General features: G+C 42.0%; 1 protein-coding gene across 4 annotated transcripts in view; it reads right to left on the reverse strand.

The window, feature by feature from the left end:
* Positions 1 to 3,124: 3,124 nt before the first annotated feature.
* FANCC (FA complementation group C) overlaps positions 3,125 to 26,932 on the reverse strand; it is a 271,193-nt gene continuing 247,385 nt past the window's right edge. For 3 of the 4 annotated variants that reach the window (XM_025931652.2, XM_086685161.1, XM_086685162.1), the window contains 4 exons: positions 26,236 to 26,317; positions 23,604 to 23,778; positions 19,240 to 19,446; positions 3,125 to 3,939 (listed from right to left, as the gene is read on the reverse strand). In XM_025931652.2, the coding sequence (XP_025787437.1) occupies positions 3,685 to 3,939; positions 19,240 to 19,446; positions 23,604 to 23,778; positions 26,236 to 26,317 (719 nt within the window). In that variant the 3' untranslated portion in view covers positions 3,125 to 3,684. The remainder of the gene's footprint in view (positions 3,940 to 19,239; positions 19,447 to 23,603; positions 23,779 to 26,235; positions 26,318 to 26,932) is intronic. The other variant, XM_086685163.1, reaches the window with a different exon arrangement.

Genomic DNA, 26,932 nt, shown 5'->3' on the forward strand with positions numbered 1-26,932 from the left:
GTTGCTCCTGTGCACCTGCGGGCCTGTGGTGGCACAGGCCACCCTTCTGCTGTGCCACGGCCCCTGGGCCAGCACCAGCTGAACTGGCCGGGCTGGTGCCGGCATTCTTGGAAGCTGGTCCTCCACGGTAACTTCACTGTGCCTCGAAGTGGTGCCGAACCAACTTGGCTTCTCTCAGCTGGATCGCAGAAGGTGCACACTGCCCAGGGGCAGGGGGGACAGTAGGAGCACACGGAGGCATTTTTGCCAGTTGCAGTTAACGTTTCTTTACAGATTTTACAAAACAGACGACCTTGGGAGCACAATGCCGGGGCCTCTCCCGGGGCCTGGGGAGGGGCCAGGTGGTGCAAGGCCCTGAAGCTCAAGCCTCATTAGTGTCCCAATAAATCTTATCAACAGGGTGGCAGCAAGCCCCATTCTGCAGTGGCTGGGTCTGCCAATGACATGAGGGTCTGGTGTGGGCTTGCGAGCAGAGACACGAGAACCTTCTTGGAGGCTGTCAGGCCTGGGCTTGGCAGCTTTCTTGAACTTGGAGAGAAAAGCCAGAACTCCAGTGAAGCTGATCTGCAGTCATGACATTGTTGAGTGGCTGAATTAGCCACCTCTCTGGGTTTTGTGTGTCTGACACCATCAGGTGTCTTGCCTGTTTAAGCCACTCCTCACTGGATATTCTGCTGGCGGAAGCCAAAGGCACGTGCCTGGCACAGACCCTGTGCTGGAAAGAAACCCAGTCCGGTCAACCCCACATACAGCCTCTGGGCCTCAGCCCTGCTGCTTAATGCACGCTGTAGGCCTCCGTGCTCCTGGCTCTCCAACGGGGGGAGGGGGGACAAGGCTCAGTGGCCTACAGGGCCTTCGCTTCGCTCATGCCACCTGCCTTGATGTGTATTCTCACCAGAGCCCTTTTCTAGCGAGATCTTCTTTCAAGAAACTGAAAAACACCCATGTCTCCAGACTTTCCCCGCCAAATCCAAGGCAACTGAATGAGGAGGTGGAGTTTCCAGCCTGCCCCTGGCTTTCTCTGCCCTGACTGGGTTTCCGTACTGGTAGCTGGGTATGGGCTTGCTCGGGAGTGGAGGGAGCACAAGGTGTCTGTCTTGGGGTTGTCAAGTGGAGGGTGTCGCTTCCCACCTTTCTGCCCTGTGCCCCCCTCCATCTGCCCTTTGGGAGGTTCCCTCCCCCTCAGAGAAGTGAATGGAATGATGGGGTAACCCCTTCTAAAGTGATGACCAGGGGGGGCGCCTGGGTGGCGCAGTCGGTTAAGCGTCCGACTTCAGCCAGGTCATGATCTCGCAGTCCGTGAGTTTGAGCCCCGCGTCAGGCTCTGGGCTGATGGCTCAGAGCCTGGAGCCTGTTTCCGATTCTGTGTTTCCCTCTCTCTCTGCCCCTCCCCCGTTCATGCTCTGTCTCTCTCTGTCCCAAAAATAAATAAAAAACGTTGAAAAAAAAATTAAAAAAAAAAAAAATAAAGTGATGACCAGGGCCTGACTGCCTGTGAGGCTTTGCAGCTGCCCCTCCAGTTTGCGGAGCAGTCCTATTTTCCTTGGTTTCCCCCGTGAAGCATTCTCCCTCGTTAGTGGGAAAGGGCAAGGAGAGAAAACAAAATCAGTCCACAAACCAGTGCCTCCTATTCCCTTCATGAAAGCCTTCACAGACAATGAAGGTTCACTTGAGACCCAAGAACTGCTTGGCTGCCAGATCAGATAGTCTGGTCAGGTGCTGACTCACATGTCCAAGGCTTGAGAGAACTTAGAGGCTTTGTAAAGGAACTGAAGATACTACAAACAGGCTGAGGTAAGGTCAGGACAGGAAGGAACCTTCCAGAAATGCAGCTTCAACAGTCTGAGGTGGGTAACAGTCTTGTTTATATTGTTTGCTGTGGAATACAGCATGACTGGATTTCTAGTGGAGCACACCCACAAGGGAATTTGATTCCTGGTGGGAATCAAGCTTTAGGGACTATTCACAGCCACTAAGCAGATTCCCTTCTTCATGCCCACAGAGGCTGGTCACAGCTTCCATGGCAAACAACATAGGAGAGATATCCTTGACTCTAAATGAAGCCTAAAACTCCTTTATCAAAACTACTACACATTTTGAGGAAGACTTTTTCTATGAAAGTAAGAATGCTGGTAGTCATGACTAAAGTATTTTATCAGTGCACTGTTCAAACTGCAGTATTTCTCAAAAGTTAAAAGTTCTTGAGTTTTTCAGATCTTTAGGTAGATCCATATACCGAAACGGAAACTCCCCTAAAACCACGACCTCTAATACAACAAAACGCTATTCACACCTCAAATAGGAGCTCAAATTGCAGGAGACTCAGAGATTACTAACACTAACAAAGTAGCCATAAAAGTCCTGACTGATTCGACCCACACAAAAGAGTGTGTACACACAAAAGAGTACACAATCAATGCATATGAAGAATAAACTTGAGGAGCACCTGGGTGTCTTGATCTCAGCTCAGGTCATGATCTCATGGTTTGCTGAGTTTGAGCTCCACATCGGACTCTGCACTGATAGTGCCTGCTTGGGATTCTCTCCCTCTCCCTCTCCCTCTGCCCCTCTCCTGCTTGCTCACTCGAAGATTAAACTTAAAAAAAAAAAAAAAAAAAAAAAAAAAAAGTGAGGTCCTGGGAGGATTTTAGCTCATGTAAGAAAAAAAAACAAACTTGGAAGGGGAAAAAATTTTCAATTGATATGAAATAAATATTAGGGTTACTTATTTTTTTTTTTAATTTTTAAAATATTTATTTATTTTTGAGAGACAGAGAAAGACAGAGCATGTGCAGGGGAGGGGCAGAGAGAGAGAGGGAGTCACAGAATCAGAAGCAGGCTCCAGGCTCCAAGCTGTCAGCACAGAGCCCAACGTGGGGCTCGAACCCACAAACCGTGAGATCATGACCCAAGCTGAAGTCAGATGCTCAACCAAATGAGCCACCCGGGCGCCCCTGGGGTTACCTGTTCTTTATTAGGAATTTCTAATTCCCACCTCAGTTAATTAGACAACTGAAATATAATGTCTTCTTCCAGAACATATCCTATATTCTCACATCAGTCCTCTCTGAGGCAATGTGAGCTCCCTTGGTGGGAGTGTTTAGCAAACAGAAAGCAAAAAGAGTTAGCATTGGAACCGGCTTTATTTCATTGCTAAGCAGTGCTGTTCTCCACAGCCGAGCTGGCTTGACTGCCCACCACAGCAGTGGCCCCAGTCACTACCACTTGCTACTGGGCCTGATGGCCTCTGCTTCCCCTCGGAGGTGCCCGAGAGACTCCTTAGTGAAGAATTTCTTAGGGAAGCAAGAGTGTGGCTTTATCTCAAAGCCCTGTGGATTAAAAGAAACACCAATAACAGTAGTCTGATTTCTGAAAAAAGAGATCTGTGGAAAAGGACTAAGTTACTTCTAAACTGATCGTGGTTCATGACCAATTTCTCAGTCCAAAGACTTTGAACCACTCAAGTAATAGTTGTGTATCTTCATGTGATATAAGGAAAAAGGGAAATGAAAGTGTTCTCCTATTCAAGGCTTGTCTTCAGTGATTCTCTGGCAGCTGGGCTGAGCAGGTAGGGAATGCTCAAGGCACAATCTAGTCATGAACTAATAAGCCAGACTGAGTTTGGGCTAAGGAATTTGTCTTCTGACTTCATAAAATATGTTCTAGCAGCTCTCACCAAGATGTCTATGGCTCATCCTTACTACTCGTTCCACGACGAATCAGTCTCATTGTTTCGTCACGAGATCTCGGGGAGCCTGCTGCATGCACGGCAGCTCCATGTGCAGCCGGCCGATGCTGGATGTGACCGTGCAGCTCAGCCAGGAGCTCTCGGGCCAGTTTTCTTGACCTGGGTGCTTCCAGGCAGAGGCGATCCCATCTGTACAAAGTCTGGTCAAGAAAGCCAGCAATCTCGTGGCTTAGCTCATCGGTTGGAGCCATCTGCAATGAGTACAGAGGAGAAAGAAAACTAAAACACTAACTAGACAGATTCATCTCTTTGTCCAGTGGACCAACCGGACCCGTCCTTCCCCGAAAAGCAGCTGCATTCCTGTTAGCTTTCAATGACTCTCGTTTTGTTTTCAAGGTGATGAGCAAAGACAGTCTGTTCTCAGAGGTTAGCCATCCAGGGAGCAGAGTCATTTCCTAATGATCACCCTCTTCTGACAGAATGGCCCCAGACTCACAAAGGCTACAAATAAGCCCCACATTTCCTGGAATGCCAGTCACAGGCTGTGCGAGTATTTGCTGTGGGGAAGCAGAGGCAAGCCGTGCTGCAGCCTGTCTGCAAAAGGCTCACACGAATATGAGAACTGGAAAGTGCTGAAAGGAAAATGCCACCTGTTTTCACACAAACAGCTTTATAAATGGCATTCTTGGGCTAGCAACCTGGGTCCACTTGCTTTTTAATAGACATCTAAGGTTTTAACACCTGATTCTCAAGGGAAGCAGGAAACACAGGAATTGTTAGTTCTGCTAAATACAGCCTCAAGGCATTCTTAGGTGTATTTTCCTAAGAATTTCAGCTCAGCAAAAAGGGAAGGGTGGGAATCTCACAACTGAATTGTGTTGAGTTTGCTGTGATTTTTTTAGACACAAGCACATTAAGAAGCCCTGATTTTGACAGTAATCGACATACTCATTTTGTGTGTGGCAGTTTCTATAGACCACTCATATATTTGATTAGCCACAGCAGCCAAAGGTCAGCTTCCTCTCCATCGCCACAGAGGGCCTTCTGGTAGGGTGACCGACTGCCCTCGGACTATCGCGTGGCCCTGGATACCCTTCAATCCAGGGCCACCACCTCTGACCGGCAGTCAAGGCACATGCTCAGGCAGCACAGGATACCGTGGGGCATACCTTGATGGCATTAGCTCTCTTCAACCTCAGCTGGGAGGGGCTCTGCTGGGGGGTGGGGGGCAGGCCACCAGCCTAGGTGGGGTTCACTGTGGCTCTTGGTGTCCATATTACCACTGCATGGTTTTTACTCAGAATCACAGATGCTGTGGGTAACCTCTGTCAGACACAGTCTGTCTCTGTGGATGAAACTGCATAAACCTACCTGAGACACCTTAAAAGAGTTAATGTACTTCCTAGACCCCAAGTGCAGAGAGACTGCCATTGATCCCAGGGCCTCCATTGGGCTGGAAGCACCGCAGTGGCACAGCCATGACAGCTGACTGTGGAGGCTGGCCACTTGGACCTCGTGTCATCTTTATGAGACAGCTCAACCTCCACACTGTTCCACTCACGGTCTCTAGTCACACGTGTCCACCTCCCTGCAGCTGAAGTAGGCAATCTGCATTGTTGGCTGAATTTAAGTTCATTTGAGTTCAACAACAACAGAACTTAACTCTGCGTTTCAGATGCTAGCTAACTTTTTACCTGTGACTGCTGTGGTCCAGCAACAAAGACAGAAGGAGAAGGAGGGAGAAACATGAGCTCAGAGCAGGACAGAAGGCAGAGAGAGCAAGCCTCAGGGGCAGGAGGAAACCGAACACCGCCTGAGCTGCTTGTGCCTCATCCGGGTCAAAGAGGTGCAGAGGAAGGGAGCACGTGAAGATGGCAAACAAGTGAGTGGGGCAAGAAACGTAGGAGCCAGAGGAGGAGAAGACTGCACTAGAAGAGACAGGGCTTCTGAAGAATGAGTTCAGTGGAAATTCTCAGAAGCCCAGGACAGGCAGAAGCTGATCGCTGGGGCCTGTGCAGGAGCCAAAGGAAGTGGTTCGTAGGGAGTGTCCTACGGCAAAGGCTGGGGCACAGGAACATAGGGAGGCCTCAAGAGACAGGGTTCAGACACGCAGCCCCCTCTGTCCACAGCATAGAGTGCTCCCCAAAGCTGGTGCTGGGAGAAGAGGGATAAGATAGGGCACAGGCCCAGGAACTGCTCTGCTCGGGCCTGAGTTCACATCAAAGCTGGGTCAGGGCTGGGGTCCTCAGGGCAGCTGGAAGAGAAAGGCCGTCCTTCCAAAGCCAACACTTCTACCATCTGGCCACTGCCTGCTCCCGGCCAAGCAGCCTGGCCCAGCGCTCCTGCCAGGGTGCTTCCAGAGAGAGGAACTGATGAGATGGGGGGACGAGGAGAAACCCATGAGAAGCTGGCACCATGTGGAGGACTCCTGCCCTCTGTTCTGTTTGTAGCTGCATTAGCCAGGTTGTCTTCAACCTGTCATGGGGCCACTGCAGGAAGCCTTCCAGTTAAGAAGTGTGGTATGTTACTAAAAATAGTTTCAAAACACCTGCAAGGACAGTGTCTAGGAGGCTCTCTCGGCCATGATGGGCTCCAAGGTGCCCAGACAGCTAGCACCTGCTAAGAGGCCAATGTGTAAAGAGGAACATTGGTGCTTTTCCTTCAATGATTTTTTTTTTTTTTTTTTTTGCAGCTGAGCTGACTTACGATACTTTATGAAGATTCACCGGGTTTTCAAACTTCCCTCAGCCTCACGCACAGGTCTGCAGCTGGACTATTTTGTGAGAATGCACGACACAACCTGAATTTGTGGAATACTCTAGCTCCTTATTCACGGCAGCTTCTCTGTGGGAGAGACTTAAAGGTGGTCCATTCTGAATGTGACTGTTTCCCCAGAATGGGTGAATATGTGACTGGAATAACTGGGTGTCTCTGAAGAGCATTCTCTGGGCCACTTTCTTCCTTTCACACCCCATGAGCAAGGCCAGGCCCACCATCATCTCTCTGGCCTGTAAAGCAAGGCAAACTCCAGCAAGGGTCTGCTTCTCCATTCCCAAGGTGACAGAATTGGAGACCAGCAGAACAGGAGTTCCCCAGGGAGAAGGAGGGCACAGGCTCCGGGAGGAAGGGTTTGAGTCCCAGCTGCCAGGCTTGAGAAGGCTCCCCTCAGGGCTGTGGTTCCATCCACAGGTACTGAGGACAAGGACAGAAGGTCAGAGATCAGGTGACAAAAAATGCCACCAATGCTTTCATGATTCAAAAGTGCCTGCTGTTGACTTATAATGTTGAAAAATAATTAGTTGAAAAACTAATATCCTATCAGTTTCAGGTTTACATCATAGTGATTTAATATTTTTATACATTATGAAATGATGTGATATCTAGTTATCATCTGTCATCACACAAAGTTATTACAATAATATTGACTATATTTCCCATGCTGTACATGACAGCCTCATGGACTTTATTCATTTGTTTTATTTTTTAGATTCCACATATAAGTGAAGTTGTATGATATTTGTCTTTCTCTGTGTGACATATTTCACTTAGCATTATACCCTCTAGGTCTACACATGTTGTCACAAATGGCAAGATCTCATTCTTTTCTATGACTGAATAATATTCCATTGTGTACATGTATCACTTCTTTATCCATTTATCTACTGATGGACTCTTAGGGTATTTCCATATCTTGGCTATTGTACATAATGCTGCAAAAAACATACGGGTGCATGTATCTTTTCAAATTAGTCTTTTTGTTTTCTTTAGGCAAACAACCAGTAATGGAATTACTGGATTGTAAAATAATTCTATTTTGAAATTTTTGAGGAACCTTCATACTGTTTTCCACAGTGGCTGCACCAATCTATATTCCCACAAACAGTGCACGAGGTTTCCTTTTTCTCCACATCCTCACTAACACTTGGTGTTGTCTTAATTTTAGCCATTCAGAGACGGTCTAAGGTGGCATCTCACCATGATTTGGATTCACACTTCCCTGATGATTAGGGATACTGAGCATCTCCTCATGTCTGTTGGCCATCTGTATGTCCTTCTTAGGAAAAATGTCTATTCAGGTCCTCTACCCATTTTAATTGGATAATTTGCATTTTTGGTGTTGACTTGTGTAAGTTCTTTATATATTGTGGATATTAGCTTTTTATCAGATATCATTTGCAAATATCTTCTTCCATTTAGTAGATTACCTTTTCATTTTGTTAATGGTTTCCTTCACTCTGAAAGCTTTTTCCTTTGGTATAATCCCAATTGTCTATTTTTGCTTTTGTTTCCCTTGCCTGAGGAGACATATCTAGAAAAATGTTGCTGAGATCAATGTCAAAGGAATTACTACCTATGTTTTCTTCTGGGAGTTTTATGGTTGTAGGTCTCATATTTGTTTTTGATCCATTTTGGGTCTTTTTTTGTGTATGGTGTAAGACGGTGGTACAGTTTCATTCTTTTGCATGTAGTTGTCCAGTTTTTCCAGCACTATTTAGTGAAGAGACTGTCTTTTCCCCATTGTAGATTCTTGCCTTTGTCATAGATTAGTTGACCATATAAGTATGGGTTTATTTCTGGGATCTCTGCTCTGTTCCAATTATCTGTGTGTCTATTTTTGAGCCAGTACCATAGTGTTTTGATTATTATAGCTTTGTAGTATATCTTGAAATCTGGGACTGGGCTTTGTTCTTTCACAAGATTACTTTGGTTATTCAGTGTCTTTTGTGGTTCCATACAAACGTTCAGTTTATTTGTTGTAGTTCTGTGAAAAATACTATTGGTATTTTGATAGGAATAGCACTGAATCTACAGACTGCTTTGGGTAATATGGACATTAATTCTTCCAAGCTATGAGCATGGTATATTTTTCAGTTTGTGTCATCTTCAATTTCTTTCATCAAAGTAGTACTGTTAGATTGTTTGAGATCTTTCATTGATGAAAGTAGTTTTCAGAGTATAGGTCTTTCAACTTCTTGGTTAAGTTTATTCCTGGGTATTTAATCTTTTTTGTGCAACTGTAAATGGAGTTGTCTTCTTTTTCTTTCTGCCACTTTCTTGTTAGTATATAGAAATGCAACAGATTTCTGCATATTAATTTTGTATCCTGAAACTTTATGGAATTCATTTATTCTTTAATTTTACTTTTTAAAAAATGTTTATTTATTTTTGAGACAGAGAGCACGAGCAGTGGAGTGGCAGAGAGAGAGGAGGACAGAGGATCCAAAATGGGCTCTGTGCTGACAGCAGACAGCCTGATTGATGGAGGGCTCAAACTCACAAACCATGAGATCATGATCTGACCTGATACTTAACAGACTGCACCACCCAGGCACCCCTCATTTATTAATTCTAATAGTTTTGCTGGTAGAGTCCATGGTTTTCTATGTATGGCATCATGTCATATGTGCAAACTGTGACAGTTTACTTCTTCCTTATCAATTTGGATAAATTTTATTTCTTTTTCTTGTCTGACTGCTGTAGATAGGACTTCCAGTACTATTTTGAATAAAACTGGCAACAGTAGATGTCCTTGTTTTGTTCCCAATCTTAGAGGAAAAGCTCTCAGTTTAACTTTCTCTATTGAGTATGATGTTAGTTGTGGGTTTGTCATTTATTGAGATACCTTCCATTTAAACCTATTCTGTTGAGAGTTTTTATCATAAATGGGTGCTTAATTTTGTCAGGTGCTTTTTCTGCAAACATTAAAATGACTATGATTATTATGCTTTATTCTGTTAATGTGGTATATCACATTGATTGATTTACAAGTATTGAACTATGCTTGCATCCGTGGCATATATCCCACTTGATCATGGGGATTGTACTTTAAAAAATTTGTTTTTATTTTTGAGAGAGGGAGAGGGAGGGAGGGAGAGAGGGAGAGGGAGAGAGGGAGAGGGAGAGGGAGAGAAAGAGAGAGAGAGAGAGAGAGAGAGAGAGAGAGAGAGAGAGAATGAGGGGGAGAGGGGCAAAGAGAGAGATAAAGAATCTGGAGCAGGCTCCAGGCTCCACCAAGCTGTCAGCACAGAGCCTGACGCGGGGCTCAAACTCACAAACCACTCAAGATCATGACCTGAGCCAAAGTCATGGCTTTGACTGCGTTTGCCATGACTGACCCACCCAGGCACCCCATGGGAAACTGTACTTTTAATTCTGTTTTATGGCCTAATGTGTGATCTGGACAATGTTCCATGTGAAACTGAAAATTCAATTCAATTTGCTAATATTTTGCTGAGGAATTTTGAATCTATGTTCATCAATAATATTGGCCTGTAATTTTCTTTTTTTTGTGCCTTTGGTTTTGGTATGAGGGTAATGGCCTCATAGAATGTATTTGGAAGTTTTCCTTCCTCTTCCATATTTTTGGAATGGTTTGAAGAGAATAGGTATTAACTTTTGTTTAAATGTTTGGAAGAATTCACCAGTGAATCCATTTGGTCATAGATTTTTGTTTGCTGAAAAGTTTTCTGAAAACTGATTCAAATTTCATTATAGTAATTAGTATGTTCATATTTTCTATTTCTTCCCGATTCAATTTGGGAAGATTATGTTTCTGGGAATTTATTTATTCTAGATTGTTCAATTTGTTGGCATGTAATTTTTCATAATAGTCTCTTATAATCCTTTGTATTTTGGTGGTTCTGATTGTTACTTCTCCTCTTCATTTCTAATGTTTATTTTTTTATTTCTGAGAGAGAGACAGAGCATGAGTGGGGCAGGGGCATTGAGAGAGGGAGACACAGAATCAAAAGCAGGTTCTGTCAGCATAGAGCCTGACAGGGGCTCAAACTCACAAACCACGAGATCATGACCTGGGCCAAAGTTGGGTGCTTAACCAACTGAGCCACCCAGTTGCCCTGTCCTCTTTCATTTCTGATTTTTTTTTATTTCAGTTTTTTCTTTTTCTGCCTAAAGGTTTACCAATTTTGTCTAACTTTTCAAAGAACTAGCTCTTGGGTTCACTGATCTTTTTTTTTTCCTTTCCTTTCCTTTTTTTTTTTTACTCTCTATTTCATTAATTTCTGCTCTGATCTTCATTATTTCTTTCCTTACACTAACTTTGGGCTTTGTTCTCTTTCAAGTTCCTTTAGGTGTAAGTTTAGATGGTTTGAGATTTTTTTTTTGTTTCTTACAGTAGATCTGTATTGATATAAACTTCCCTCTTAGAACTACTTTCACGGCATCTGAAAGATTTTGGACCATTGTGTTTGCATTTTGTCTCTGTGTATTTTTCTGATAGCCTCTCTGATTTTCTTCATTGACCCATTGGTTGTTTAACAGCCGGTTGTTTAGCCTCCACATGTTTGTTTCTTATTTTTCTTTTCATTTTTTCTTGTTATTGATTTCTAGTTTCATACCATGGTTGTTGGGAAAGATGCATGGTATGATTTCAATCTTCTTAAATTTACTGAGACCTGTTTTGTGGCCTAACGAGTGATTTATCTTGGATAATGTTCTATGTGCACTTGAAAAGATTGTGTATTCTGGTATTTTGGGGTGTGATGTTCTGTATATATGTAAGTCCATCTGGTCTAGAGGGTCATTCAAAGACACTGTTTCCTTATTGACTTTCTGCCTGGATGATCTAGTTATTGGAATAAGTGGGATATTAAAGTCCCCTACTATTATTAGCAATTTCTCCCTTTATGTGTGTTAATATTTGCTCTATGTATTTAGATGCTTCAGTGTTGGGTACATAGATATTTATAATTATTATACCCTCTTGGTACATTAATCCCTTTACCATTACATAATGACGTTGTCTCTTGTTACAGTCTTTGTTTTAAAACCTATTTTGTCTCATATGAGTATTATTACCTCACTTTTCTTCTTTTTTTTGTTTCCATTTGCATGAAATATCTTTTTCCATTCCTTCATTTTCAGTCTGTGTCTTTAGGTCTGAAATGAGTCTCTAGTAGGCAGCATGTAGATGAGGGTCTTGAGTATTTTTAAATCCACTTCATCACCTATTGTCTTTTAATTGGAGCATTTAGACCATTTACATTTAAAGTAATTATTGATAGGTATGTATATATTGCCATTTTGTTCATTGTTTTCTGTTGTTTTTGTAGTTCTTCTCTATTCTTTCATCTCTCCTTCTCTTTCCTTATGATTGACAGCTTTCTTTAGTGTTATGCTTGGCTTTCTTTCTCTTTATTTTTTGTGTATCTACTATAGGTTTTTAGTTAATGACTACGATGAGGTTCGTGCATAACATTCTAGTTATATAGCAATCTATATATATATTTTTTTTAATTTTTTTTTTTTCAACGTTTATTTATTTTTGGGACTGAGAGAGACAGAGCATGAACGGGCGAGGGGCAGAGAGAGGGAGACACAGAATCGGAAACAGGCTCCAGGCTCTGAGCCATCAGCCCAGAGCCCGACGCGGGGCTCGAACTCACGGACCGTGAGATCGTGACCTGGTTGAAGTCGGATGCTTAACCGACTGCGCCACCCAGGCGCCCCTATAGCAATCTATATTAAATTGATAGTCATTTAGTTTGAACACATTCTAAAAGAACTTCCTTTTTACCATCCCATCCAAGGTTATATATGTACTACTACTTTTTGCTACTTTTGTCTCATAACCTTCAAGTTATAAGTTATTGTTCTACTATCTTTACTATGTGTTTCCTTTTACTCATGAAATTTTTTCCTTTTATAATTTTCTTATTTCTGATTATGGCCTTTTATTTTCCACTTAAAGAATTCCCTTTAACATTTTTTTTGTAAGGATGGTTTAGTGATGATGAACTACTTTGACTTTTCTCTGGGAAACTCTCTTTCAATTCTGAATGATAATCTTCCAAGAGAGTATTCTTGCTTGTATGTTTTTTTTTTACCCTTTCATCCTTTTGAATCTATCATGCTGCCACTCCCTTCTGACCTGGCAAAGTCTCTGCTGAAAAGTCAGTTGAAAGCCTTATGGAGTTTCCCTTTATGTTACTAGTTGTCTCTCTCTTCTTTTAAAATTCTCTCTTCATCTTTAATCTTTAACATTTTAAATTAGTATGGTCATGGTGTGGACTTCCTTTGGTTCATCTTGTTTGAAATTCTTTGTGCTTCCTTAACCTGGATGTCTGTTTCTTTCCCCACTTTGGGGAAGTTTTCAGGTATCATTTCTTCAGATAAATTTTCTGCCCCTTTCTCTCTTCTTCTATTTGTTCACTTGATGTTGTCCAAGACAGCCCTTAACCTCATTTAAAAAAAGTCTTCTGTTCATCTTGGGTGTTGTTCTATTACCCTGTCTTCCAGATCACTGATCCATTCTTCTAATCTACTGTTGATTTCCTCTAATGTATTTTTCATTTATTTATTTTTCATTGATTCATTCTTTAAGTTTATTTATTTATTTTTGAGAGACAGTGAGAGAATCCCAAGCAGGCTCTGCAATGTCAGCATGGAGCCCTAACCCATGAACTGTGAGATTGTGACCTGACCTAAAACCAAGAGTTGGACACTTAAACAACTAAGTCACTCAGGTGCCTCTGATTCATTCTTTTTTATATTATCTATGTCTTTGTTAAAGTTCTCAGTAAATTAACTGAATTTTCTCTCCATTCTGGTGAGTATCTCTAGGATCATTACTTTGAACTCCTTATAAGGAAGAATGGTAATCTCCATTTCATTTAGCTTTTTTCCTGAGTTTTGTGCTTGTTATTTTGTTTGGAGCATATTTTTCCATCTCTTCATTTTGCCTGGACTGTATTTTGATGAATTCAGTTAAACAGTTAATTCTCCTCAACCTGAAAGAATGGCCATCTTCTGTGTAGACAATGTAGGCCTGGTGACTTTGGCTGGCTGCTTAGATCTGTGTCTAGGTAGGTTGCAGTCCCAAGATGCTCAGTACAAGGGGCTCCTGATGGGGCAGCAGAGGCCAAGGTGGGAATAGGCTGGGAGGGCCCAGGATGCCCTGCACTGGGGGTATCTTAGCAAATTGTCTGGAACCAAAGTAGTGCTGTCCTGCATCTGTGTCACCTTGGTGAGATGGCTAGAGCTACAGTGAATGCTGACCAGGGGTACCCTTGTCGGCACTGTGCTGAGGCCACCTTGGTGGGAAGGCTTGGGTTAGTATGGGCTAGGGACCCAGGCTCACTGTGGTGATAGGCTGGCTGGGGCACCTGGACCCTGCTCCCATCCATGCTACCGAGGTGGAGGGGGAGTGTAAACCATGGCACTTGACAGGCCCTTTGATCCAGAGAGTTCCACCAGACCACCCCTCACCCCTTACCCCCCAAAACACACACACTGGCAGGGTTCTAGAGCTGGAGCCTTTATGTTCTAATTGTTCTTTTAAACCACAGGTTTTTGTTTTTTCCTATTTCACAGGTGTCTGGTGCTGTGTGGGCTAGAGGCATGGGGCTTGCTGAGGTGGCAGGCTGGCTGTGGTGCCTAAATACTGGCCAGTCTATGCTATGAAGATGAAGGGAGAACGTAAATCATGATGCTCACCAGCCTCTCAAACCCAAAGAATTCCAGCAGCTCCCCCACCATTTGGCAGGGGTCTAGGGCTAATTCCTCTATATTTTAGTTAGCCTTTTAAACCATGACTTTTTTTTTCTGTGCCCCAGGGCAGATGAATCTACTTATGGTACTGAGGGACCCTCTCCACTGTAGTTTGCAGTGTGTGTTCCCTTCATTACCATGTCTCCATCTCTCTTGCCATTCTCTATGGCCTATCTTTTGTTGTGCAGAAGCTTTTCAGTCAGCCTTCAGTTTTTCAGGAGGAATTGCTCTATAAATAGGCATAGGTTTGGTATGTCTGTGGAATAGGTGTCTTCCTACATTGCCATCTTGAACCAGAATTTATGACTTACTTATTTTATAACTGTAAATTTGTACTTCTTAATCCCCTTCATCTACTTTGCTCCCCCCCCCCCCCCCCTGCACTCCCTAACCACCATTCTGGTAACTATCAGTTTGTTCTTTGTATCTATGAGTCTGTTTCCACTTTTTCTTATTCATTTGTTTTGTTTTTAATTTTTACTTTTTTCTTAAATAGTTAAAGACATTTTATCTATCTATCTATCTATCTATCTATCTATCTATCTATCTAAGGTAAGCTCTTGTAGGGCTTGAACTCATGACCCTGAGATCAAGAGTTACATGCTCTGCCAGCTGAGCCATCCAGGCGCCCGTTTTGTTTTTTAGGCTCCACATATAAGTGAAATCATCTGGGATTTATCTTTCTCTTTTATTATTATTTTTTAGTCTTTCTCTTTATTATTTCACTTAGCACAATACCCTCAAGGTCTACCCATGTGTTTGCAAATGGCAAGATTTCATTTTTTTTCATTTTTTTATGGCTGAGTAATAACAGTCCATATACATACCATATATAACCTTTTTACACATTCATCTATTGACAGACACTTAGGTTGCTTCCATATCTGGACTATTGTAAATAACGCTACAATGAACATAGGGGTGCAACGTGTTATCTCTTCGAATAGATGTTTTCATTTTCTTCAGATAAATACCTGGAAGTAGAATTCCTTGATGGTATGGTAGTTGTATTTTTAAATTTCTGAGTGACTTCCATATTGTTTTCTATAGTGGCTGCACCAATTTACATTCTTACCTACAGGGTATATAAGGTTCTCTTTTCTCCATATCCCTGTCAACTCTTCCTTTTTGTCCTTTTGATGATAGCCTATCTGATAGGTGTGAGGTGATATCCCATTGTAGTTTTGATTTGCATTTCCCTGAGGGCTAGTGATGATGAGCATCTTTTCAAGTGTCTCTTGGCCATCTGTATTTCTTTGGAAAAATGCCTTTTTAAGTCCTCTGCCCAACTTTAATCAATTTTTTTAAAGTTGTGAAAGTTCTTTATATATTTTGGATATTAACCCCTTAGCAGATGTATGATTTGCAAATATCTTCTCCCATTCAGTAGGTTACTTTTTCATTTTGTTGATGGTTTCCCTCACCACGAAAAGGCTTTTTTTAATTTGACATAATCCCATTTGTTTTATTTTAGCTTTTGTTGCCCTTGCCTGAGGAAACTGGTCCAAAAAAACACCACTAAGAATGATGTCAAAGAGCTTACTGCCTATGTTTTTTCTTCTAGGAGTTATATGGTTTCAGGTCTTACATTCAAGTCTTTAATCCATTTTGAATTTATTTTTACATATGGTATAAGATAGTGGTCCAGTATTCCCAACACCATTTATTGTCTTTTCCCCATTGTATATTCTTGCCTCCATTTTTGTAGATTAACTAACTGTATATATGTGGATTTATTTCTGAACTCTCTATTCCATTGATCTATATGTCTGTTTGTGCCAGTTCCATACTATTTTAATTACTAAAGCTTTGTAGTATAGTTTGAAATCAGGGCATGTGATACCTCTAGTTTTGTTCTTTCTCAAAACTACTTTGGCTATTTGGGATCTTTTGTGGTTCCATACAAAATTTAGGATTGTTTGTTCTAGTTCTGTGAAAAATGCCATTGGTATTTTAATGGGGATTGCAATGAATCCGCAGATTGCTTTGGGTAATAACTGTAACAATATTAATTCTTCCAATCAATGAACATGGAATATCTTTCCATTTATTTGTACTGTCTTCAATTTCTTTCATCAGTATGTTATAGTTTTCAGAGTACAGGCCTTTCATCTCTTTGGTTAAATTTATTCCTATGTATTTTAGTCTTTTTGATGCAATTGTAAATGGGACTGTTCACTTTTTGATGTTTCATTTCTGTAGGGTAATTTTGTATCCTGTGACTTTACTGAATTCATTTATTAGTCTTAATAGTTTTTTGGTGGAGTCTTTATGGTTTCTTAAATATAGTATCATGTCATCTGCAAATAGTGACAGTTTTATTTCTTCCTTACCAATTTCGATGTCTTTTCTTTATCTTGTCTGATTGCTGTGGGCAGGGCCTCTAGTGCTACGCTGAATAAAAGTGGTGAGAGTAGGCATCCTTGCCTTGTTCCTGGATCTTAGGAGCTGTATTGCTACGAACTTCCCTATTACAACTGCTTTTGCTGTGTGTCATAAATTCTGGAAAGTTGTTTCCATTTTCATTTGTCTCATCGTATTTCATTTGTTTCAGGTGATAAAAATGGCTCTAATACCTTCATGATTCAAAAGCACCTGCTGTTGACTTTTTGAAATAGCTTTTAATTTTAGAACAGTTTTAGACTTCTAGTTTACTGAAAAGATAATACAGAAAGATCCCATATCTCCGACATCTGGTTTTCCATTAACATCTTAAATTAGTATAGTACATTTATCACAATTAATAAACTGATATGGATACATTTTATTAACCAAAGGACAGACTTTTTCTCATCTCCTCAGTTTTTCCATAATGTCCTTTTTCTGTTCCAGGATAATATCTAAAATACTACATTATATTTAGTTTTCATGTCTCCTTATGCTCCTCTTGGCTTTGACAGTTTCTAACACTTTCCTTTTGATGATGGCCTGGACAGTTTTGAAGTGTGCTACATAGGTATTTTTGTCATTTGTTTTTCTCATTATTAGACTGGGATTATAAAAGTTTAGGGGAGGAAGATCACAGAAGGGCCATTTTCATCACATTATATTATTATTATATTATATTAAGGGTACTTATAGTCAACATGTCTTATGACTGTCATGTTGACCTTGATCACTTGGCTGAGATAGTGGCTGAAAAGTGACTATTATTACTTATAGCTGGCCAGAGGTAATGTTGGTTGATATCAAGATCTATGGACACATGGACATTTTTTTAGCTCTTAGCCTTCTGTCTGAACATGAGAGGCAGGACTAACAGGCTGGCTGCTGTGGCCTGCCTGCTCCATGCTGACTGTTTTACCAGGACTGAGAACCTCCTGGGTGCTGGTTTCTGAGGTTCTTGGCAGTCCTACTTATCACTGGGACTCTCTTCATATTCACATTCAAACAGAACCTGCCCAGGGAAAGGAGCGAGAAGGGGCTCTCTGGATGCTGAGAACATTCCTGATTTGGTTGCTGGCTGCATGGTTATTTTTGGTTTATGAACATTAATCAAGCTGTATGTTTTCTGTATGTATATTATATGTCAGTAAAAAATAAAAACAAAAGCAAATAAAAATTCCAAAAGCTAGCATGTGGACACTTTTTAAATTTGGTCTTTTAACCCTTTTGAAGTGGACAGTTCATTGGCATGAAGTAAATTCACAATATTGTACAACCATCACTACTATCCATTTCTAGAACTTTTTTTCATTATCCAAAACAACTCTCCATTCCTCTCCCCTGCCCAGCTCCTGGTAACCTCTATTCTACATTTTGTCTCTATAAATTTGCATATTCTAGGTACCTCATAAAAGTGAATCATATAGCATGTGTCCTTTTGTGTCCTTAGTTTACTTAGAATAATGTCCTCAAGGTTCATCCATGTGGTAGCATATATCAGAATTTCATTCTTTTTTAAGGCTCAAAAATACCCCATTGTATATACAGACCATATTTTATTTATCCATTTATCTGTTGATGGACACTTGGGTTGTTTCTACCTTTTGGCCATTGTGAATAATGCTGTTATGAACAGGGTGGCCAAGTGTTTAATTCTATTAATTCTTTTACACAGAAGTAGAATTGCCAGATCATATAGTAATTCTATGTTTAACTTTTTCAGGAACTATCAAACTCTTCCACAGTGGCTGTACCATTTTAGCATTCCCAACTGGAAATATAGGAGTGTTCCAATTTCTCTATATCCTCACCAACACTTGTTTTTTCCATTTTGTTTGTAATAGCCATCCTAGAGGGTGTGGACTGTTACCTCATCATGGGTTTTAATTTGCACCTCCCTAATGGCTAATAATGTTGAGCATTTTTTCAGGTGGTTATTAGCTATTTATGATCTGTTGTCCATTTTTGAATTGGGTTTTTGCTGTTGTTGAGTTGTAAGAATTCCCAATATATTCTGGATACTAACCCCTTTGTCAGATACGTGATTTCCAAATATTTTCTTCCCATTCCTGAGTTTGTCTTTTCACTGTCTTGCTTGTATCTTTGATGAACAACATGTTTTAATTTTGATGAATTTCAGTTTATCTATTTTTTGTTGGTGGTGCCTGTGCCTTTGGGGACATTATCCAAGAAGTCATTGCCTAACCCAATGCCATGAATGATACTCACTTTTGACTTGGACCATTCTTTATCCCTCATGTCAGCTGGGTTTCAGAAAGAATTCTTTGTAATTAGCAAACACTGTTTTTTTAATTAACAAAATTTTTTGGATTGCTATAGTGAACACTTCTCACTGAAGTCTTGTCTGTCTTCATGACGAATGTAACTGAAAGAGTAAGTACATGGGAAGACAGAAGACCTGGCTTTACGATGGACTCTGACAGTAATTGTGACCTCTTTTTTCAGAGCCTCCATTTTCTTCCTTATTATGAAGGTGTCACAAGGGGCAGGCTCTGGGGTCCATCCCAACTTTCAACTTCATTGCCTGTCCATCCATGTTTGGACAGCACCCTGGTACACATACTTGTCAAAGGCCAGGCAATCCTCATACCTGGAATGCAAATGAGAATTAGCACACTATTAAAGGGGAGACTTACAAGGGTGATGACTTCTCGAGCAATCGCATGGCCTCCAGGAGCCCAGAGCAGGAAGTTCAGGAGGAGGTGCCTGATCAGCTGTTGACATGAAGGTGGTCTGGGGTCTCTGTCTTGGCTCTCTGCAGCTGCTGCCTGTAGATCCCTGGCTGAGAGAGTTGGACTTCTGAGCAGCTTCTTGAGGTGGCTGAGCACTGCCTTTACCTCTACCTGGGAAGTATAATTTCAAAGGTGAGAGATTAGGGAAGAGTCAGGACCTGTATGGTTCTAGGATTTATTTGGGACTTTGAAGTAAGCCCTAGAAAGAGGAGAGGACTGGCGACCTAGGGAAGGCAGACAGAGGCGACTCATGTCTGAGCTTATACTCTGTTCCACACAAACCCAAATGGGCGTAATGGAAATTTCTTGACTTTCTTTCGTCTTGCTAAGCAGCCAAGGCACCACGCCAGGAATTGACCTTTTTTTTTTTTTTTTTTTGTAAGAAAAGAGACAGAGAAAAATCCTCAGCAGAATGTAGTCAGATTTTTATATTGTGGGAAAAGGAACAAAAGGCTCCTTGAAGACTTGCTCTCTATCATAGCCACAAATCAATTAAAGCCCCATGCAACTGGACCTCCACTGAGCCAATGTTCTGATAAGAATGAGGTTTGCCTTTTGCCTTTTGTTATCTCTAAGGGGAGGAAACACACACATACACACACACACCACATTTGTTTTGTTTTAGACACTGGGACAGTGTTCATACATGTTGAAAGCATAAGCAGAGGTCACAAGTCTGTAGAATTCACATAATGTGATCGTTATAGGTCTGTGGGTTGTTTTTGCATAAAAAGTACTTATTTCATGCTGAGACTTCTGCTTGCTATAAGAATAGTACATCAAGATGTGACGTGGAAAACAAAGAAAAACTGAAAGCCATAGATCCAAAATGCCACATGGAACTCATGAACAGCTATGTTCCATCATTTTCGAAAGAGTACTTAGGCCTATTCTGAGAATTCCCATGACCAATTTTATGGATTTTGTGTGAGTCGTCTTTTTTTCCCCCTGGAAGTTAAAGCCTCATTCAATGAAGTCTGTCATAAACTCCAATACACTAGGAGTGCTGTGTGAGCTATTCTGACCACAATCCAAGACCGTGAGAAACTGTACCATGGGGCTCTTCCACGGAGAATGGCAGCATTCCAATAGGAGAGGGCTACTCTCTCACCACCTCCTCTGTCAGCTGGGCCCAGCCTGCCCTCATCTGATGGCGTCTATGGGAGCCCAAGACCATCTTACCATCTAAAAGGTCTGCAAAAATGTCAGGGCTTAGGAAGCTATGCCTTCATATCCATTTTCTTCTTGACTGGCATTTGATTTTCTACCCTTGTTCAGTACTGGTTGTCTTCATCCCAGACCATCTTTCCCTTCAAATGCCTTCCACATCCATAAGCTTTCACCTGACATGCCAAAACTTTAAATGCTTTTTAATTTGTTTTTAGTAAAAGAGATAAGCTTTCTTTTCTAAGGATTACTTTTTATCCTGCATTATGAAAATTTACATATGTTCACTAGAAAGTCTGAACAACAAGGTATGATGTACCTCCACCATCCAAATGAAAGATCTGATCTAACTTAATCTCAGGCTGGTCTTGCTCCATTTTCTCCAGGGGAGATGGAGGAAACCAGGTTCACAACCTTCTCATCTTTCCCCAGGCCTTGTGAACCCAGAGCTCACTATGTGGCATGTTTGCTTACACTTCTCACAATGCACTGTAAGTAATTTCACGTATCTATGACATAAAGTCTTTGAGAACATGATTTTTCATGGCAGAATGTTAGTCCATGGTTAGAATATGTCACAACTTATTTAGTCAGTTCCATACTATTGAAAGTTTAGGCCATTTCTAACATCTGCAATTACAACAATGCTGTAATGATATTCTTACACATAAATCTTTGTATGGATCTCTAATTCCTTCCCTAGGATAATTCCTAGAGGTGGAATAACAAAGTCAGAGTATGAACCCTGGCTTAATTCTTATGGGTATTCAAACACAGGCATTTTGTGTGTTTTTCTTTTTTTTTCAATATATGAAACTTATTGTCAAATTGGTTTCCATACAACACCCAGTGCTCATCCCAAAAGGTACCCTCCTTAATACCCATCACCCACCCTCCCCTGGCATTTTGTGTTTTTATCATGATTAAATTCAAAGTTAGCAAAAGAAGATGAACACTGGCTGGCAGCAAACAGGGTCTGCAGAGAGAAGGGCGCGTCTTTGTGCGGCAGTTGCCCTTGCTTCCCTGTTACTGAACCTCAAGGATGGCCAGTGGAGGCTGGCCCACAATACGCTGTCAGGGCTGAGTGATTAACCAGGATTTAATGACACCTTTTGAGGAAAGGGCACAGGTGTTGTCAGGCTCATTCAAATCTCACAATAAACATGCATTCAAAGGCAGCTCACAGTTTGTTTCTCAAGTCACCCAACAGACCATCAAAGGGATTTAAAGTTCACAAAACCCAGGAGAGAAAGAGGTATGTATTACTAAACTAGGAAAACTGGGCTCACTTGCTCCCCAGGATGTCACACACACCAGTGCCTCAGGTTGGGCACCAAGGAGGAAGAGGCTTTAGGCTCACAAACATGAAACGTGTCTTCAGTCACAAGACAGATAGCCCCTCTCACAGGATAGCTAAGAAGGAAGCAAACATGCAGGTGCTAAACTACTCTGAGTGAACTAATCTATTTTTATCCAGTATGCTACAGCATCCCTGCAGTAAGAACTATGTACAGATTAAAAAAAAAAAAAAAAAAAAAGCCAAGGTAAGTATTAGACATGCCAATGCAGAGCTTTCTAGAAATTACCTTTCTTTTGGACAATTTATTTCTCTACCTTTCAAAAGTGAATCTCTGTCCATTTCAATGATTGATCAGGAATTTAACATATAACTTACCAACTTAGCTTATAAGGAATCAAATATAAAGTATATATAACAGGGCTTTGAAAATCATTAGTGCCATATACATTTTAACTATTATCACTAAAAATAAGATAATGAAAACATAATTAGGATTTCTCTTAATAAGTTTAATGTGATATTTTAAAAAGGGAGATAGAAAGCTTTCTTCTTAGTCATAAAGCAACCCTCAAACACATATGTGGATTATGATAATTTCTTAAAAACGTATTTTTGATCCAAAATAAATTATCACCAAATTTCAACTTTTTAAAATCTAAAACTCTTTCTTTCCTTTGCCATGCAAGTATTCGTTCATTTTTTTAAGTGTTTATCCATCTCTGGGAGAGAGAGAGAGAGAGAGAGAGAGAGACAGACAGTGTATGCAGGGGAGGGCCAGAGAGAGAGATGGAGACAGAGAATTTCAAGCATGACATGGGGCTCGAAACCACAAACTGTGAGATCAAGACCTGAGCCGAAATCAAGAGTCGGACACTTAACCAACCGAGCCACCCAGGCACCCCATGCCATGCGAGTCTTTAAATAAGAAAAATATACAGACATATCTGTACTAGTCTCTGCTTTTTTCAAACAGAAAACATGAAGCAAATAGGAAACTTACTCTCTACATAAAGAAACTTGCTCCCTTTAATTATTAAAATTAGCAAAAAGTGTTAGCAGCTAAAGTTTTAAAAACCAGAAAATAAACATTTGCAAGGGAGGTGCCAATGCCTTTAATCAAAGCACTGCTTCCTGTAGTCATTATACTCTGCATAAAATAAAAACTCGATTTGCCATAGACAGCCAGTCCTGTATTAGCTGCTCTGTTATTTAGGGAATGCCCAAGTCCTTTTTCAGAAGCTAAGGGGTTAATATCAGATTACTTTAGTAAGAGTGCTAAACAAAGCCTGTAATGTGAGGATTTGTTGTCTGATCCAAGAAAGCAGTAAGTCAAGACGGAAGCAGACAGGGACAGGCTGCTGATCAGAGAGAGGACAGTGCTCCTTAGAGGAGCGGTCAGATTCTGCACGGCAAATGCTAGAGGACTTGGCCCCTGGGCCAGGGCTGACTGTAAACAAGGGCATTGGTGGCAGCTGAGCAAGAACAGATAAAACAATGTAGGGGACAGAAGGGCTATGCCTCATCTCCGTGGTGCTTCCCAGGAAAGCAGAGTGGCAGTTTCCCATGTCTAGTCAACTCTGTGAGGCAAGAAGATGTCTCCAACCACAAACCTAGCATGTGTGCACTTACCCATCTGGGTGGATGTGTACATGCTACCACACGTGAGCACAGTGAACAGCCAGTGCTTAGGTGCCTGGGGGTTACTGGAGGCCAAACCCACCACAGGTCCCTTCCTGCAGCATCTTTTCTGATCCCAAGAGACGAACCCAGAGCACCACACACAGCACGTCCTGCCACCCACCATGGTCTGTGCTCGCTGCTGACTCCTGTCACGTGGACTGTGGCTGAAGGCCAAGAGCCACAGCAGGGCTTCCGGGGGTTCAGCTTCTGACATCACTAACTGCTCAGCCGCGATGTCAGCCCATCCTCCAAAGTGAATGAACAAAAACCAGCACTCAAAGGGGCCTCCGTAGGACCTGGAACAGAACCAAAACACATGGCAGCTGGGCAACTTGACTTCTTTCTCTTTTTGGTTCTTAGAGCAGCTGTAATGTCTGCGAATGGTTGGCTTAAATTGTTCTTATCCACTGAGGTACATCTTGCAAGGAATACAAGTTAGATTTAAAAAATAGCTCACAATGCCATTCTGAACCCATCACAGGACCTTCAAAGGCAGGTCTTTCAAAATCCCATGTGTCCCGAGGACTTTAGACACTTAAATCTTTATATCCAAGGACCATGAGTGGCTACAGGCTTCGACAAAGAAAGGTTCTGGGCCATGACCAACAGGAATGCTACAAGATGAGAGCTTTAAGGCCCCCTCTGCTTTCTGCAAGGCCTGTACAGCTGGGCTGCTGTGAAGAGGGGGCCTCCCAGCCCTGAGGCAGCCACCCAGGTAGCTCCAGAGCAAGAAATGAGGGGGCTCCCTGGGGTCCAGATGGAGACGAGGAAGGGATGCAGACAAAAACATATGTTATTTCCTTTCTGACAAAACACAAGGTTCTGGCCAGTATTTTGGCAATGATGAACTTTGAACGGGCTGCATACTGTATATTCTTTCCTGTCATGTATGGGAAGCTGAAAAGTTAGAAACTTTTATGAAGCTATCCTTTTGCCATGCTGGGAATGGACAGGCACACTGGCTATTTAAGAGATAGACTCTGTTCAAGGAAAGGACCTATTAATATGCACAGTGACAGTGTCAGCAGCTTAACATCTCCCCTAGGGAAAATGGAGTGGGACTGGCCTAAGATCAGAACTTCTCTTCTGAACCGGGGAGGTTCCTGGAACAGGAGAGCTCTGGGCCCCTCTTGGTTGGATCTGGGTCTGCTATGTCTGTTCTGAGAGCAAGTGACTAAATGTTTTAACACCTAGCTTGTGGAACAGTGGAGAGAAGAAGAAAGGGGAGTGAGTATTAATCTTACTTGTCCCACAAGAGGAAGAACTGGTGCTCTGTGGGCCACATTAGTGGTCTGCTGGGTTATGATGGCTGAAAAGCCAGAAATGGGTTCCACAGAGGATCTTCCCTACAGACCTCACTATAAGCTGAGCAGCAGGGCTCTCTCACACTCCCTGGACAGGGGCTACAGGGCCTGCCTTGCAGAAATGGGCCGGGTTCTTTTTCCTCTTTTCTACCAGTAACTGAGCATGTGAGGCAGTCCTAGTGGCTGGCTAAGAAAGCACCGGAACCTGTTCACTGGCCCCTCCCTGCAGGTGGACCCAGAAATCTAGTTAAGGCAGATCTAAGTTAGGTAAGAGTCCCATGAGGCTTTGCGTTGAGGTCCTGCTCTTTCACCAGAGACAACCTGAAAGCATGCACATGGGACTGACAGGTGTTACAGGCCATTACCATGCTGATACTCTGAACCCCACTTGTCTGCCAGTTCTTTTTGTCTCCTTTATTGGTAAGAATCTTGAGTGCGGGGTGGTGAGTAACCGGCACCAAATGTGCATCAGTGATCATGAACATAAGGAGCACCAACCGTAATATGTGATGGCTCAGCGAGCAGATTACAGAGAATTTCAAGAGGGAATAGTGGCAAAAGGAACAAATAGAGACGGTCTTAGTAAGTTAGTACAGACAACAAAATATTTGTACTCTAAAAAAAAAAGTAAATCAAGAGGAAGGTGCAGGGTGTTATGTCACAAAGAAGTTAGTAAAGCCTAAATGGGATTGCTTTTAGGAAAATTAACGCATGAGAGTACTTAATATCATGTTAGAAACTAATTTATGTTAGAATATAATTCTAATTTTAGACAAATATCTATTTAAAATTTTTTTTTAAAGTTTATTTTTGACAGGGAGAGACAGAACATCAGTCGGGGAGAGGCAGAGAGAGGGAGACACAGAATCCAAAGCAGGCTCCAGGCTCTCAGCACAGCGCACGATGCAGGGCTCCAACTCACGGACCACGAGATCATGACCTGAGCCAAAGTCAGACGCTCAACCCACTGAGCCACCCAGGCGCCCCTAAACAAATATTTATTAAAGAGAAGAGGAAAAAGGGACATTTTACCCTATTGTGCAGGAGAAGTTTAGAATTTCCTTCCCTAGAGATCACAGAAGAAGGGAGAAGACCAAGGGGCCCAGAGAGCACGGTCCTCTGCATGGCTGGGGGCGGCGGCAGCATGCGGGCTCTGCTGTTTTCCTAGGGTCTGCTCTTCTCGTTATGCTTGTACATCTCAAGATCCAATACCAATACTACTCAGGACAGTTTCTATACAAGGTATTTACATATGCACTGCTGCTGAGCTGCTCAGAGTGACACACGTGCAGCTATGTGCTTCTTCCACTTCTCACTCAGCAAGGTGCTTACCTGTTTGGGCGTGGTCACAGACCAGTAATGCCTTCCCCTTGGCCCTCCTCAAACAGATGATAAGGATCAAGAGAAACCACTGTGAGATGGACCTAGGCGTCATTAGGATTTGCTTACCCATGAGTCTGGTCTTCAACTATTTCTCTGAGCATTTCAGAAATATGTTTCAGTGGCTGGTGCCACAGTTTTTGTGGGATATCTGTGGGTGGAAAGACAAACCAGAGGGAGCTGAAGAAAAGTCAAACCTATTAGGATCGTCTGCAGCTAAGACCAAAAGAGCTTTGGAAAAAGGCTATATTTTTCCTGGCCCATGGGACCCATACCACTGGTCTCCTGCTGTTCCCAGCCAGCATCCATCCCTTAGGCCTGGGAAGATCCTCAGTGTTACACAGAACTAAACTTCAAAGGCTCTTTAACTCAGGTACACAGAAGTAGACAAACTCCATAAGCAGCCCACCCTAGGGCTGAAAATGTTACGTTGCAGATACCTCACGTTTTTTCCTTTCTACCCAACCCCTCACTCCTTATCACTGACAATTTGTGATTTCAAAGTACATGGAGATGGTAATAAAAGTCAACAAGGAACTAAGGATAGGCTGCTCAATTGTTTTTCTATGACTGTGCTGAATTCAGAATATGATTACAGGTTTATAGGGAAGAATGGGCCAGAAAAATAATACATGGGTATCATGTGAACAAATGTCTTTTCTTAGTTTTTCTGGTTTCATAATTATCCCAAGGTTTTAGATACGCACGTATCTGCAGTTCTAAGTAATATCTGAAAAAGTTACCACATATCCATACAGTGATAGAT

Source organism: Puma concolor, chromosome D4, assembly GCF_028749965.1.
Source record: "Puma concolor isolate L17-30 chromosome D4, mPumCon1.1.hap2, whole genome shotgun sequence".
Classification (NCBI taxonomy): Eukaryota; Metazoa; Chordata; class Mammalia; order Carnivora; family Felidae; genus Puma; species Puma concolor.